General features: G+C 42.5%; 1 protein-coding gene across 1 annotated transcript in view; it reads left to right on the top strand.

Annotated features, from left to right (window-relative positions):
* Positions 1 to 17,661, top strand: part of RXFP2 (relaxin family peptide receptor 2) — a 92,971-nt gene that overhangs the window by 63,044 nt on the left and 12,266 nt on the right. Inside the window, exons 4-8 of the mRNA XM_053456370.1 lie at positions 2,283 to 2,388; positions 7,344 to 7,415; positions 14,482 to 14,553; positions 15,675 to 15,746; positions 17,542 to 17,613. Of these exons, the coding sequence (XP_053312345.1) occupies positions 2,283 to 2,388; positions 7,344 to 7,415; positions 14,482 to 14,553; positions 15,675 to 15,746; positions 17,542 to 17,613 (394 nt within the window). The remainder of the gene's footprint in view (positions 1 to 2,282; positions 2,389 to 7,343; positions 7,416 to 14,481; positions 14,554 to 15,674; positions 15,747 to 17,541; positions 17,614 to 17,661) is intronic.

Raw genomic sequence — 17,661 nt, 5'->3', positions numbered from 1 at the left:
TATCAGGTCATGGTCAGTTCAACACTAGGCACTAGTGATTCACTAAAGTAAAATCTACAATTTATATAAAACTTGTGTAATGCTCTTCATACCCCGTCCTGTGTAAGCAGATTAGTGTACGGTGCTGACTGGTTGATATTAGAAAGCAGCAATCAAGAAAAGTTTTTTAAGCAACATGCGGCTTAGTAAAGCTTTTTTCTTTGTTTGTGTGTTTAATTAAAAATTACAAAGTATAAACATATGCACCTAAATGTGCAGGCCAGACATTATTTTATGGCATTTTCTCCTGATATTATGGTTCTCTAATAACTAATTACGTGGCGTTTGCCTGAAGGGAGATTATTCGAGAAGGATAGCAAGCTGGCAAATGATACTCCTGATCAATATACTCTCTCATATTTCTCATCTCATACTTTTCTCTTCCCCAAAATGTCATCGGTTTTAGAAAAAAAGTTCTCATATTTAAGTCTTGTAACTTTCCTCTATGAAGGCAGACATTTTTACCTCTCAGTTAATCATTCATGTATTAACTTCCATGACAGGGAAAGTTAAAAAAAAAGCAGTAGGACAGTTAGATAAAGGTGAAAGAAAAGAGAGAATGAAGCTAGCCAGACATAAGCCAGTGGACACAGAAATAATGAGGAAATTATTTAACCGTAGGCGTTACCCCAATGCATTAAGGTAAGTATTTTTGAAAGGTAGGTTTAATGCAGAACACACAAAAAGTTAAAAAAAAAACCAAAACCTACTTTGCTCAATGCCAGCTTGTCCTTGGTGGCGGACAGCAAATCCAAAGCGATTTTCTTTATGACTTGCTTACCCTAGTATCTGCTAATTGAAGCTGCACAAAGGAACTCAATTTTACCTTCCTCATAGAAGTTATGGCGCCATTGAAAAAACAGGAGAAGGTAAGGACAGTGGGAAATGGAAAGTGAAATACATTGAGAAAGCTTAAGCGTCTTAAAGGTATAGTTAGTGTTTAAAAGAATAGAAAATCTCGAGACAAAAATGATGGGTGATGCCTGTGATGGCCACGCTTGTTCAGATTTCTTTTTTACAATCAATATAATAATTTGTCATTAATATAGTAATATTATAATTTGTCTTAATAGTGATGAGTACTACAGTTACCTCAATTAAAAAAAATTAAAAAAAATTAAAAAAAACGGCATAGGAGTTTACAGCCAATAGTACAACCACACTTTCTGTAGATGAACCAGGGGCAGAAGGAGAGAGATACGTTACGGATAATAATAGTTGGTCTTACCACTTTGTCTGTAAAGTCTAATATGTTAAGTGGTGTTTATGTGCACATACTATAGTATTCCCTGTAATATAATTTAATTTATATAATTTCTCACCGACTGTACTGTTGGAAAATAAATATTGATAAATTACAGACAGGGGATTATGTAGAGTTACAACTAATAGCACATATCTACCCCGCGACTGAAGGTACAACCTTAAAATGCCAGGGCAATTTCTCTACCCCCAGTCCAGGCCCCAGTTATTTGATTATCATTATGTCAATGATACTGCGCTGTATAAAGTAGAAAGTGGAACTAAACAAAACATGTCTGTACACATATACATGCATTTATCATATTTACATTTTTACATATTATAGACATTATAAATAGTTAATTTTGGACGACCTTAAGTCAGAAATTATATATTTTCATATTTTCCATCGTCATATAATTTCAGTATTTGTTGCATTTAGAGAGTGCAGACATTTTTTAATTAAATAAATACTTTGGAACACAATGTTATATTTAACCTAAAACAAAAGTTTAGTCTATGTTTGCGGGTGTACTTTCCCATTTGAGGTATAGCCATAATTCAATCCAGCACTGAAAAACATTACTTATTATTTTCCAGCTCCGATATGTACCATTTCTTAGCCAGGAACATTTCATGTCAATTCTCCTTTCCTTCCAATCGCCCGTTAGTGATGATTTCATGAATTTGTAACACATGACATATCATAAAAGAGAAAAGGTAATTGTTCTAGAAAAAATTTGATTTATATAGGTGTAAGAATTAAGGTGTGGGATAATCTGGGATGTAACAGTTCCACATCAACATGATGTAATGGATGATTAATATAAAGGAGAGTGATTCGGCCCATTCATGCATGTGCACAGAATGAATAAACTACTAGTAAGATAAAATTGTATGATGTGAAAGAAAGCAAATTATTAATGTATGTGTTAATATTTTTAAAATGACAAATTTAAATGGCGCTTGTAGTGAATTTGATTACTGTCAATTGCTTCTAGGTCTCACCCAATTCCCTGAAATGTGTGAGTGCAAAGACACTGAGCTCGAGTGTGCAGATGCCAATTTAGAAGCAATACCGTACGTGTCAAGCAATGTTACCCTTTTGTAAGTAGAGATCTATATTCCTCTAATTCTGGTTAGTATACATTCAGATTAGTCAGACCAGCTTCTATGTTCAAGAGATTAAAATGTTCTTTTAAAACAATCTCTTCTTGTGCCTTGGGATAATAACATAGTTCATAACATAGTTCATAAGGTTGAAAAAAGACCAAAGTCCATCAAGTTCAACCTATATACATATTGTGTCCCTACCGTGTTGATCCAGAGGAAGGCAAAAAACCCTTATGAAGCAGATGCCAATTGCCCCATACCAGGGGGAAAATTCCTTCCCGACTCCAAATATGGCAATCAGAATAAATCCCTGGATCAACGTTCTGTCCCTATTAATCTACTATCCATAACTTGTGATATTATTGCTTTCAAGAAACACGTCCAGGCTCCTTTTAAACTCTTTTATTGAGTTTACCATTACCACTTCCTCTGGCAGAGAGTTCCATAGTCTCACCGCTCTTACTGTAAAGAACCCCCGTCTGTGCTGGTGTAGAAACCTTCTTTCCTCCAGCCGTAGAGGATGTCCCCTTGTTATAGATACAGTCCTGGGTATAAATAGGTCCTGGGAGTGATTTCTGTACTGCCCCCTTATATATTTATACATAGTTATTAAGTCCCCCCTAAGCCGTCTTTTCTCCAAACTAAATAACCCTAATTCTGATAATCTTTCTGGGTACTGCAGTCCTTCCATTCCCCTTATTACTCTGGTTGCCCGTCTTTGAACCCTCTCCAGTTCCACTATATCTTTCTTGTACACTGGTGCCCAGTACTGTACACAGTATTCCATGTGTGGTCTGACTAGTGACTTGTACAATGGTAGAATGATTTCCTTGTCATGGGCATCCATGCCCCTTTTGATGCACCCCATGATTTTATTTGCCTTAGCAGCAGCTGCCCGACACTGGTCGCTACAGGTAAATTTACTGTTAACCAAGACTCCTAAGTCCTTTTCCATGTCAGTCGTCCCCAGTGTTTTCCCATTTAATACATATTCCCAGCCTGGATTTTTCTTCCCCATGTGCATAACCTTACATTTATCCGTGTTGAACCTCATCTGCCACATCCCAGCCCAAGCCTCCAACCTATGCAGATCCATTTGTAATCGTGCACTGTCCTCTATTGTGTTAACCACGCTACAGAGCTTAGTATCGTCTGCAAAGATTGATACTTTACTATACAATCCCTCTACAAGGTCATTAATAAATATATTAAAAAGAATAGGACCCAAAACTGACCCCTGTGGTACCCCACTAGTAACAGTCACCCACTCAGAGTATGTACCATTAATAACCACCCTCTGTTTCCTATCACTGAGCCATTTACTTACCCACATACACACATTCTCCCCCAGCCCAAGCATTCTCATTTTATGTACCAGCCTTTTATGTGGCACCGTATCAAATGCTTTGGAAAAATCAAGATATACGACATCCAGCGATTCTCCCTGATCCAGTCTTGAGCTCACCTCCTCATAAAAGCTGATCAGGTTAGTTTGACAGGACCGATCCCTTGTAAACCCATGCTGATATGGAGTCATACATTTATTTTCATTGAGATACTCCAAAATAGCATCTCTTAGGAAACCCTCAAACAGTTTACATACAACAGAAGTTAAACTAACAGGCCTATAATTCCCCGGGTCACTTTTTGTCCCCTTTTTGAATATTGGCACAACATTTGCAATGCGCCAGTCCTGGGGAACAGACCCGGTCACTATAGAGTCCTTGAATATTAGAAATAGGGGTCTGTCTATTACATTACTTAACTCCCTTAGAACGCGGGGGTGAATGCCATCTGGACCTGGTGATTTGTCTATTTTGATTTTTTTTAGGCGGCACTGCACTTCTTCCTGGGTTAGACAGGCGACATGTACTGGGGCATTTATCTCATCCTGCTGTATATAGAAAAATAGAATAGAAAAATAATACCATGAAGTGGAAGCTTAAATATTCTATCTCTAGTCTATAATGTAGGGTGGCAAAGCTGAGGTGCTAATTTTTAATGGCACCTGTGTGGTCCCTTCTTAAGACAGATTTACGGTCTAGTTGTCATCATTGTAGTGGTGGACAAGCCGACCAGTGTACAGCACGAGCCAAGCCATGGCTGAACCTGGACCCAGGATTGGCTTGATTATCAAAACTGGATGGACCAGCAGCACCAGTAGTAACATTCATTAATTCATGAGAAACATAATAAGAGACATTTAAGCTGGCTCTGGTATATCTCAGACTCGTCCTCTCTAGTAAAAGGGCTATTAGTTATTACAAACTTCAAGTCCAAGCTTGCCCTGCTAAACTTTATGGTGAAGGTATCTAAACATTTGCTTATAACAAGTGTTTGGAAAACCGGCAGCCTGAATGATCTTTTTCAGAGATTGACATATAAATGTCCAATTTTTAGCAACGGACTGGAGGCTGACTACCCCTTAACACTGTTAAGTGTGCCTACCTGCGACCGATGTGCCACAGGATATACAGCATTATAATCATCAGGCCATCCATTATTGATTTGCCCTTCAAATTGCCTGCCAGCTAACTTCATCATTTTAATAAGTAAACCAACATTACAGATTTTAGAATTAAGCTCCATTCTCCTTATCCGTAGAAAGGCTATCTGAACCAACAAACTACAATGGGCAGGGTGCTGAGTTACATAGGAAGAGGCATTAATAGCAGGAAGAAGGAGGTGATTGCCCCACTTTACGGGTCTCTGGCCAGGCCTCACCTATTGTGTACAGTTCTGGAGACCCCCATCTCCAGAAGAACATTCGGCAAAATGGTTTGCAGGATTAAAATGATCAGGAAAGAGTAGGGAATCTTAATATGTATATAACTTGGAGCAAGTTGAAGAGGAAGAGGAGATTTTGAAACATTTTAATGTTTAAAGTGATTTTAAAAAGTCCTGAAGGGAAGTTTATTTCAAAGGAGGAGACATGTTAAAACGAGGTCAGAGGCTTTATAGAGAGGCTGGTAAATACCGTATTTGCTCGATTAGGACGACCCTGATTATAAGACGACCCCCCAAAATCTGAATATTAATTTAGGAAAAAAAGAAAAAGTCTGATTATAAGACGACCCTATAGGAAAAAAGTTTTACCAGTAAATAATAATTCATGTCTATTTTTTTTTTTTTTTTTTAATTTCCTTTTATTTACCAACCTGCCCCCAGTTATGCTCATCTGCCGCCAGTTATGCACATCTGCCCCCAGGCATGCCTTATACCCTCCTATATGCCACTCTGCCCCATGTTATGCCTTTTAACCCCCTATATGCCACTCTGGCATATAGGGGGTTAAAAGGCATATCATGGGACAGAGTGGCATATAGGGGGACACTTACATACCCAGACACTAATATATCCACCCAGATACTTACCTACCCACTGAGACACTTCCCACCCAGACACTTACCTACCTACCCAGACACTAATATACTCAGGCACTTCACTCACCGCGATGCCTCAGCAGGCGCTTGCTGCAGCTCCCACGGGATTTCAGCATGACGCTGTGTGACCCCGCTAGGCCCCGCCTCCTCCCGAAAATTGAAGAGGTCTACCGGATCTGCTTTGGGACGGCACAGTGCCTCCGGGTCCCGGTCCTGCAGCAATCTTCACAACCGGCTCTGCTTCCCCGCAGTGGGCGGGCTATCCCGGGAGCAGGAAGGTACGCACGTATGCAACCTCGGCTGCTGCCGGCACTTTCGCCGGTGCTCGGTGATAGACGCCGGCAGCAGCTGAGGTTACCGCACAGGAAGATCCAGGTCCCCTGCAGCGATGCGGGGGATCTGGATCTTAGTCTAATAGTCAGACCTCATTTGAGGTCTGATTAGAAGACGACCCCGATTACAAGACGAGGGGTATTTTTCAGAGCATTTGCTCTGAAAAAAACCTCGTCTTATAATTGAGCAAATACGGTAAATGAAACAGTCTCTCGTCAGAAGAGGTAGAGGCTAATAGAGTGAGGACATTTAAACATGCTTGGGATAGACCATAAAGCTATCCTGAATCTAAGACAAGATCAAGCATTGAATAAGTCTTACATCAGGAAAAATGAGAAGACTAGATGGGCTGAATTGTTCTTATCTGCCATCAAATTTTATATTTCTATGTTTCCTAAGAGATAACTTAATGGGTTGGAATAATTATACAGATCCTGGACAGAGTTGGGTTAATAAAGTCCCACTTCTGACATTTTGATGATCTATATATCACAAGATCTGTGACATTTTAGGAAACAGAACATTTCTTCCCACCTTTATCAGTGCTTTGTGAAAGTTACCTCAGATGGAGGCTAAAAACGAATGCATTTTCTATTAATTTTCTCCCAGTTTTGAGAACAGGAACTTAAGTTGGCTGCCCCAAGGTATACACATAATGTGGGTTTATAATACATGCATGCTATTTATTTTAATCTGTAAACACAAACACGCAATATATTTAGTGTATAGAACTGTAAAATGTAATATTTGGCAAAAATTAAATTAGAAGTAAAAAAGTCATTTTATTTATTTATTAGTTATTGATGTATCTGTTGGAATACAGAGTTTGTCAGGTGGCAGAAATTACAGATACTACTTTCTAGTGTCTGGTAAGCAGTATTGTCTGAAAATGTTTTAATTATTTTTAATGGATCTTTATGGACGCATTTTCCTTTCTTTGCATCTTCGGCATGTTGAAGCAAAAATTCTTATTTCTGCCCAGCAATTTTGAGTGTATATATGGTATATATATATATATATATATATATATATATATATATTTTATTATTATTATTATTATTATTTTTGGTGTATTAAGTATATTTTCGGTTTGTAATTCCACAAATGCAATATGTAATAATATTTCTATGAAGCAGCAGCCACACCATCTAAGTATGACTTTGTACGTATGAAAAGGTAATTGTCATAAAATTCTTGATCCTTGATCATCTCATTACAAATACTTGTTTTTAGGTCTCTTAAAAGAAACAAGATTCGCAAGCTTCAAGATGAGGTCTTTATTGGCTACAATGGCTTGAAAAAGCTGTGAGTATGTACTCAGTTAAATCAGTTAAACTGTGTATTATACAACCTAGTGTGTGTGAGCCATAATGTAAATAATATGATAATATCATTACAAATACCGAATGCTTCGGCTGAAGAGTAGATCAAGTAGAAATGCAAAAACTCTAGCGGATTTGCTTTAATTAGTATAATCACTGAGTGAAGTGGTTATAATGGATGTTCAACATCCATGGGGACCACAGAAAAAAATACAAAAATGATCTGCTACCTCTAGTATAATGGGATATTCATTACTAATGCTTGGCGTGGAAAGCATTTACATGGAAACATATGTCATTGCGAAGGTAAGTGACCCACAAAGCATATAGGTCACGATGACAATTTCTGCATCTATAATCACTTCCTTGGCTAAGAGTTAGGCAGGGGTTGCTGATCTCTATGAATATTTGAGTTTCAGAAGCGTTTTAACCATCTTTCTAATGTTTGTTTTTTTGTTTTATTCTGAAAGCATTGGTAAATTAACATTTCCCTCAATTTGCAAGTAGCTAATTAGCAAAAAAAAATGTTTGGAGCAAATGAGTTCACTTCTGTGTATAGGACGTGTTTATGGAAAGCATACATTTCATTAAAAATATTCACTTCAAAAAAAGTTAGCATTAAAGATCACTTTAATATTGGTTTAATCTAAAACTTGTAATCACTGCAGTTTGTGTCAGCTGCATAAATTACCCAGCTCACATTTGTTGACTTATAAACATACAGGGTGGAAAATAACCATTTGCTAGGAGCCTATAGCCTTGACGATAGCCATGCAGCAAACTCTGTTTGTACTCCTTAAAAGCATGGATGAGCAATTCCAAAAATTATAAAAAATAAAAAAAACCCTATATCTGCATATGTGTGTGTTTTCACAGTGAAAAGGCTATGTGAAAAGGAAAGAGGGGAATCATGAGATGGACAATATTTTAGAGAGGTCATCCTAGAAGCTAACATTGTTCTGTTTCTGAGAGACCCTGAACACACACTTAGTCCAAATGACGTGTGTTTTATTCCCAGCATAATGTTTTGTTTCAGGGTAAATGGAACATATTAGTTGCACCAAAGCTTCATTCAGCATATATTCATGACAAACCTTCAAGACGTATTGAAGACATGGAATTTGACTAAGTTATGTATTAAGGCCCTATCCCAACTAAAGGCAGTGAGGGAGGCTGGTGGAGGACATACTGACTATTGACCTATAAGCTTGTGCTAAGTAAAGTTTTAGACTCTAGACCCGTTGCATTGTTTTCTGAACCTCTAGCAAATCATGATTTGCCATCCTATGCTAAAGTTCAACATGCTTTAATACATTTTGCTGTAAACACTATGTGCAATAACTAAATACTGTATATTTTTAATATATGAGGATAGTGGGGTATGGATGCATTATTGTGTGGTCAACTGGGTGCCCAAATATGACTGCATATCCATGTGCTCATGTCACGAACCGAGGACACAGATAGATAAGGAGCCCAGGTGCAGGGGATACAAGGGGCTCTGTCTGTACCCCACGATGCATGATGGCCTGGGGGTTGTTACAGACAGGCACAGGAATAATCCACAGACAGAAGATCAGGATTAAGAGTTGTATTGTATATGGTGGTACAACAATATTTACAAAGAAAGTCACTCGACAGGAAGCCCACTTGCGGGGCACACGGCAGGAAGCCCACTGGCGGGGCACACCGCAGGAAGCCCACTGGCGGGGCACACGGCAGGAAGCCCACTGGCGGGGCACACGGCAGGAAGCCCACTGGCGGGGCACACGGCAGGAAGCCCACTTGCAGGGCACACGGCAGGTTGCCCACTTGCAGGGCACACGGCAGGTTGCCCACTTGCAGGGCACTCAACCAGGGTAGTCCGCTAGTGGCAGTCATCCTGGGAGTCGCGATGCAGGGCACTCCTCTTGGGAGTCCACTAGTGGGGCGCTGGCCGCAACTCAGGAACACGGCAGATTGCCCACTTGCAGGGCACACGGCAGGTTGCCCACTTGCAGGGCACTCAACCAGGGTAGTCCGCTAGTTGGCAGTCATCCTGGGAGTCGCGATGCAGGGCACTCCTCTTGGGAGTCCACTTAGTGGGGCGCTGGCCGCAACTCAGGAACACGGCAGGTTGCCCACTTGCAGGGCACACGGCAGGTTGCCCACTTGCAGGGTACTCTACTTGGGAGTCCACTTAGTGGGGCGCAGGCCGCAACTCAGGAACACGGCAGGTACTGGAACAAGGCAAGGTACTGGAACAAGGCAAGGTACTGGAACACGGCAAGAACCAAACAGGTAGTCCTCAGACGTTAATGTCAAGGCTTTGACTGCAGAGCTGGGCAGGTTTATGAAGGCTGTCTTGATCATGGAATCAACTGCAGCTGGACCTGATAATGAGTCAGAGTGGTTCTGAGTGCCAAGGGCGGCCACTAGTGGCTGGAAACATGAAGTGAATAACGCAAAGTATAAACAAGTCCAGCCAGCGCATGGTGAAACGTTACATACCCCCACCGCAAGGAGCAGCCTCCGGATGCTTACGGACCTGTGGTCTCTTTGTGTCTGGGTCTTCGTGTTCACCACTAATTCCAATACTCCAGGCATCCCCGCGGACTCCTTGTATTGGCCTTGACATTCTGTCACGAACCGAGGACACAGATAGATAAGGAGCCCAGGTGCAGGGGATACGAGGGGCTCTGTCTGTACCCCACGATGCATGATGGCCTGGGGGTTGTTACAGACAGGCGTAGGAATAATCCACAGACAGAAGATCAGGATTAAGAGTTGTATTGTATATGGTAGTACAACAATATTTACAAAGAAAGTCACTCGACAGGAAGCCCACTGGCGGGGCACACGGCAGGAAGCCCACTGGCGGGGCACACGGCAGGAAGCCCACTGGCGGGGCACACGGCAGGAAGCCCACTGGCGGGGCACACGACTAGAAGCCCTCTTCCAGGGCACACGGCAGGTTGCCCACTTGCAGGGCACATGGCAGGTTGCCCACTTGCAGGGCACTCAACCAGGGTAGTCCGCTAGTGGCAGTCATCCTGGGAGTCGCGATGCAGGGCACTCCTCTTGGGAGTCCACTAGTGGGGCGCTGGCCGCAACTCAGGAACACGGCAGATTGCCCACTTGCAGGGCACACTGCAGGTTGCCCACTTGCAGGGCACTCAACCAGGGTAGTCCGCTAGTTGGCAGTCATCCTGGGAGTCGCGATGCAGGGCACTCCTCTTGGGAGTCCACTTAGTGGGGCGCTGGCCGCAACTCAGGAACACGGCAGGTTGCCCACTTGCAGGGTACTCTACTTGGGAGTCCACTTAGTGGGGCGCAGGCCGCAACTCAGGAACACGGCAGGTACTGGAACAAGGCAAGGTACTGGAACAAGGCAAGGTACTGGAACAAGGCAAGGTACTGGAACACGGCAAGGTACTGGAACACGGCAAGGTACCGGAACACGGCAAGGTACTGGAACACGGCAAGAACCAAACAGGTAGTCCTCAGACGTTAATGTCAAGGCTTTGACTGCAGAGCTGGGCAGGTTTATGAAGGCTGTCTTGATCATGGAATCAACTGCAGCTGGACCTGATAATGAGTCAGAGTGGTTCTGAGTGCCAAGGGCGGCCACTAGTGGCTGGAAACATGAAGTGAATAACGCAAAGTATAAACAAGTCCAGCCAGCGCATGGTGAAACGTTACATACCCCCACCGCAAGGAGCAGCCTCCGGATGCTTACGGACCTGTGGTCTCTTTGTGTCTGAGTCTTCGTGTTCACCACTAATTCCAATACTGCAGGCATCCCCGCGGACTCCTTGTATTGGCCTTGACATTCTGTCACGAACCGAGGACACAGATAGATAAGGAGCCCAGGTGCAGGGGATACGAGGGGCTCTGTCTGTACCCCACGATGCATGATGGCCTGGGGGTTGTTACAGACAGGCGCAGGAATAATCCACAGACAGAAGATCAGGATTAAGAGTTGTATTGTATATGGTGGTACAACAATATTTACAAAGAAAGTCACTCGACAGGAAGCCCACTTGCGGGGCACACGGCAGGAAGCCCACTGGCGGGGCACACGGCAGGAAGCCCACTGGCGGGGCACACGGCAGGAAGCCCACTGGCGGGGCACACGGCAGGAAGCCCACTGGCGGGGCACACAGCACGGCAGGAAGCCCTCTTGCGGGGCACACGACTAGAAGCCCTCTTCCAGGGCACACGGCAGGTTGCCCACTTGCAGGGCACACGGCAGGTTGCCCACTTGCAGGGCACTCAACCAGGGTAGTCCGCTAGTGGCAGTCATCCTGGGAGTCGCGATGCAGGGCACTCCTCTTGGGAGTCCACTAGTGGGGCGCTGGCCGCAACTCAGGAACACGGCAGATTGCCCACTTGCAGGGCACACTGCAGGTTGCCCACTTGCAGGGCACTCAACCAGGGTAGTCCGCCAGTTGGCAGTCATCCTGGGAGTCGCGATGCAGGGCACTCCTCTTGGGAGTCCACTTAGTGGGGCGCTGGCCGCAACTCAGGAACACGGCAGGTTGCCCACTTGCAGGGCACACGGCAGGTTGCCCGCTTGCAGGGTACTCTACTTGGGAGTCCACTTAGTGGGGCGCAGGCCGCAACTCAGGAACACGGCAGGTACTGGAACAAGGCAAGGTACTGGAACAAGGCAAGGTACTGGAACACGGCAAGGTACTGGAACACGGCAAGGTACTGGAACACGGCAAGGTACTGGAACACGGCAAGGTACTGGAACACGGCAAGGTACTGGAACACGGCAAGGTACTGGAACACGGCAAGGTACTGGAACACGGCAAGAACCAAACAGGTAGTCCTCAGACGTTAATGTCAAGGCTTTGACTGCAGGGCTGGGCAGGTTTATGAAGGATGTCTTGATCATGGAATCAACTGCAGCTGGACCTGATAATGAGTCAGAGTGGTTCTGAGTGCCAAGGGCGGCCACTAGTGGCTGGAAACATGAAGTGAATAACGCAAAGTATAAACAAGTCCAGCCAGCGCATGGTGAAACGTTACATACCCCCACCGCAAGGAGCAGCCTCCGGATGCTTACGGACCTGTGGTCTCTTTGTGTCTGAGTCTTCGTGTTCACCACTAATTCCAATACTGCAGGCATCCCCGCGGACTCCTTGTATTGGCCTTGACATTCTGTCACGAACCGAGGACACAGATAGATAAGGAGCCCAGGTGCAGGGGATACGAGGGGCTCTGTCTGTACCCCACGATGCATGATGGCCTGGGGGTTGTTACAGACAGGCGCAGGAATAATCCACAGACAGAAGATCAGGATTAAGAGTTGTATTGTATATGGTGGTACAACAATATTTACAAAGAAAGTCACTCGACAGGAAGCCCACTTGCGGGGCACACGGCAGGAAGCCCACTGGCGGGGCACACGGCAGGAAGCCCACTGGCGGGGCACACGGCAGGAAGCCCACTGGCGGGGCACACGGCAGGAAGCCCACTGGCGGGGCACACAGCACGGCAGGAAGCCCTCTTGCGGGGCACACGACTAGAAGCCCTCTTCCAGGGCACACGGCAGGTTGCCCACTTGCAGGGCACACGGCAGGTTGCCCACTTGCAGGGCACTCAACCAGGGTAGTCCGCTAGTGGCAGTCATCCTGGGAGTCGCGATGCAGGGCACTCCTCTTGGGAGTCCACTAGTGGGGCGCTGGCCGCAACTCAGGAACACGGCAGATTGCCCACTTGCAGGGCACACTGCAGGTTGCCCACTTGCAGGGCACTCAACCAGGGTAGTCCGCCAGTTGGCAGTCATCCTGGGAGTCGCGATGCAGGGCACTCCTCTTGGGAGTCCACTTAGTGGGGCGCTGGCCGCAACTCAGGAACACGGCAGGTTGCCCACTTGCAGGGCACACGGCAGGTTGCCCGCTTGCAGGGTACTCTACTTGGGAGTCCACTTAGTGGGGCGCAGGCCGCAACTCAGGAACACGGCAGGTACTGGAACAAGGCAAGGTACTGGAACAAGGCAAGGTACTGGAACAAGGCAAGGTACTGGAACAAGGCAAGGTACTGGAACACGGCAAGGTACTGGAACACGGCAAGGTACTGGAACACGGCAAGGTACTGGAACACGGCAAGGTACTGGAACACGGCAAGGTACTGGAACACGGCAAGGTACTGGAACACGGCAAGAACCAAACAGGTAGTCCTCAGACGTTAATGTCAAGGCTTTGACTGCAGGGCTGGGCAGGTTTATGAAGGATGTCTTGATCATGGAATCAACTGCAGCTGGACCTGATAATGAGTCAGAGTGGTTCTGAGTGCCAAGGGCGGCCACTAGTGGCTGGAAACATGAAGTGAATAACGCAAAGTATAAACAAGTCCAGCCAGCGCATGGTGAAACGTTACATCTCATCTTCAGTGTTAGGCAAAGCCTTGCGGTAAAGAAACCGATCCAGAGAGCTGCTTGAATTAGACAGGGGTTGATGCAGTGCTAAAATTCACTAAATTCTGTTTGCAGAATCTGATATCAAGTTAGTTTCGGCATCAGATTGTCCATCACTCACGTTTGGTTTATAATCCAGTTTTCATAGTATTAGATTGTGTGGTGAATAGCAATATTTAGCTAAAAAGGTTTAGTAATTGGACCAAAATGTCACCCCCAAAGCAACGATAAATGTCTCCTTTAACGTATTTTCATATTCTACCATCTTCCTAAAATCTAAATAATAAAATATAGGGGGCATTTCATTTTTCACCAGAGCACAAATTAAACAAGAAAGGTGGCATGCACAGATGTTCCAATGTATGTATATGGTCTACCTGGTCATGAGTAATATTGAATGCTGGTATTAAAATAGTTCTAAAAAAATGTACTCCGCAACACGGAATTAGTTTACATATAGATAGGAGCTAGGAATAATTTGGAAATATTTCAAATTAATTTAATAGAATTTCTGGATTGGTAAAATTAATTAACTATATACAGTATATTTTTTTTCCTTTAATTACACAAATTCATATGCAGTTAATGATCAGTGAAGACAAAATTCTGAAATAATTCATGTATCCCTTATGTATCCCATTAGGTTTCTTCAACACAACTGTTTAAGAAACATATCTCAGAAAGCTTTTTATGGATTATATCGGCTTCAAAGATTGTAAGTAACATTAAAGCAAGTCTGAAAACATAAATGTATTGCCCAAATTAATGGTTTTAACTGCAATACACTATTACATTTCAAATTAAACCTAAAAACCTGCATTCTTACTTCAATATGATATATTTGTTTGCAGTATTTGTATTCTATCACTTTTACTTAGTTTTTTTTTTCCAAACCATTTTCCAATATGTTGATTTAGCGCGTGATGTCATATTTTGGAATAGGGTTGCAAAGAATCACCTGTTTCAGTATTTGTCACATTCCATTTTATTTAATGGTTATCCGGTATGCACTACATTCATATTATATGTTAGCTGTGCCATTATTCAAATTTATACATATTTTGGGATTATGGTAATAAACAGGTACTTTTGACATGCATGACATAGAGAAGTGTTGCTTACTGTGGGAGTGACTGGCTCTGGTGTGGAGAGCAAATATTCAAGGTGAGATGGGCTGGTGGGACAGAGTATTCAATGTAAACTGGGTCAGATGGTATATGATGAAATCATTTGGATGGAATGTTCATGGTAATCTGAGTCATATGGAATCGTGATGCTCGAGTTAAATTAGATTAGATGGAATGTACAATAACAGATGAGTTAACTTTAATGGTGACTGAACGCCCAAGGTAAATTAGGCCCATGGAATAAGAGAATGTTTAATATCATGTTAGATTGAATAGTGAGATGGGTTCAGGATGATGGGGGTCAGATGGAATGGTAATTGATCGGTAAAGAAATGTTGCAGATAAAGCTTTGTCGGATGGAATGATGATAGAATGTTCAAGATGAGCTGGATCAGATAGAATGGTGGGATGGACTGGTCAATGGTTAAGATCTGAAAAATACATCCTACATCCTCTGATACCTTGCAATATATTCCTAACTAGGGGAAAAAAGTTGAAGGTATTTTGGCCACCAGTTTATTTTGGTGGCCCATTGTTTATCTTAATTTTAACTAAAAAGGGTGCTACTCGTACCCCCAACTATATGTTAACCTAATCCATATGCTAATGTTTTATAACACCCTAGGTACCCACCAGGAAAGAAAATATTCCAATATTTTATTATTATTTTTGTTGTCTCTATGTTTTATAAGCTTTTTTCTTCTTTCAGATATCTTAGTAACAACTGCATTGTTAGCCTAGAGGAGGGTGTATTCAGTCACTTACATGAATTAAAATGGCTGTAAGTATATATATATATATATACGTATAAATTTGTTTTTTTAGTATACAGATCTAGAAATTAAAAGCAAAGTCGTATCTATAGAGCAAAGCTCTAACGCATTTGGTATACTAGGGGTTATTTCAGTACTTGAATGTATGAATCAAACAGTTTGAGGTACTTGGTTAAAAAAGCATGATGAGTACGGTACTTGGGCAAAAAAGTAAAAGAAATACTGAACTATCTGCCCCTTTAAGTCAGTTTATTTAGAAGATTGTTGAAGGAGGGGGCTGGTAACTTTCAGACGAGGGAAATCCTAGGCTAGTGAGTCAGTAACTCTCAAGACATTTGACGTCTTGTAGTCATCCTGTCCTGGCCATTTATCATACAAAATCCATAAAAAAGGAACATAAAGGATCCAGTAAGAGTATAAGTGCATCCTAATCCCCTTCTTACATTAAACATCCTCACTGCTGTACGTAAAACTGAAAATAAAACTCACAACAAGAAAAGAACTTCACATAGCGGCTTAACCTCTTCAAATAAGTGCTGCGCTGGGGCAATTAATCCCCCACCCTGCCCTTTGCCAGCGTGGTTAATGTGCTGCAGCAGTTGCATTACCTTTAAGTCTTTTAGTCCATGTAGCAATCCGCACATTAGGCCCCGTATTATACTTTATCAACTTATCATTTCAAAATAATTGAAAACTCAACAGCTGAAACATTGAAATTTGACAGCCCGTCTAGTCTGTCCATTTTCAGTTCTGCTTAACTAGGTGCCATTTGTTCAAACGTGAATGTAAAACAAATGGTATAAAGTAAATGGGGGGAAACGCCAGGCCATTGTGTGCGGTTATTAGCAGAAAGAATGTCAGCTTCATAAAACATTTAGATATAGCAATTACTTTTTTTCTGCAATATAGGTTACAGCCAGTTTGATGTGCCCCTAGCGTTTGTTTTAATAATATAAAACACAGAGGCTTTACATATTTCTGTAACATTTTCCATCCACTTAAGGCTCAATTACCATACATTTACAAACGCGTTAATGTGCTTCTTTAATGCACTTTTAATATTGTTTTGCGGCAGGAAACTATACAAAGGAATGATGACATTCACAATTGCCCCAGACTTGTGAGATGCACAACTACTAATATTAAAACAGTTGAAACTTACTCTAGGTACAGCATGGTGGACTTTATTTTTGTTTCTACGCTTTACTCTGCTTTGATCAACTTTATAGTTAATATAATTACAACCCACAAGGCATCTTGTATAATAGAAACATAGAATGATTTGTCCCTCCTAGACTGCCCATTTTTCTTAATGTATAAACTGAGACCTTACTCTTGATCTTGTCTTAGATTCAGGATAGACTTATCTCGATTCCATGCATTTTTAAATTCCCTCACTGTATTAGCATCTACCACTTCTGCTGGGAGGCTGTTCCATTTACCTACTACCCTTTCAGTAAAGTAAAACTTGCTTACATTACCTATTAACCCTCTAAACCTCTAGTTGTAGATTAGGACCTCTTGTTCTAACTCTAAGTATGCATTTCATTTGGAACCACATTCATACATTTAACACAACATTTCTTAGAACTAAACTATACAAATGAGGACAAATAACAAAACAATGTTTACTGTTTGATATATCAAGTAATTCGTAATATTTGCATCTGTTGTGGTGTTAACAGGGCAAATATTATTAACTGGAAACGTAAATTTGATATGTTATATATTCCAAGACCACCCCATGCCTCGGTAAAGCAGACAAACCTGTATTTACGCTAATATCCTAAACTCTTCATTTAGAATCCTTGATGAGAACCCAATAACGACAATTTCACAAGAGCTTTTTACTGGCCTGGATTCATTGTTCTTCTTGTAAGTATTATTCGTCTATTTGTATAGCAGTTTTGTGTGTTTAACAAA

The sequence above is a fragment of the Spea bombifrons genome, chromosome 2 (genome assembly GCF_027358695.1).
Source record: "Spea bombifrons isolate aSpeBom1 chromosome 2, aSpeBom1.2.pri, whole genome shotgun sequence".
Classification (NCBI taxonomy): Eukaryota; Metazoa; Chordata; class Amphibia; order Anura; family Pelobatidae; genus Spea; species Spea bombifrons.
The sequence above is the reverse complement of the archived record's forward strand: the minus strand, read 5'-3'. Positions and strand labels throughout refer to the sequence as shown.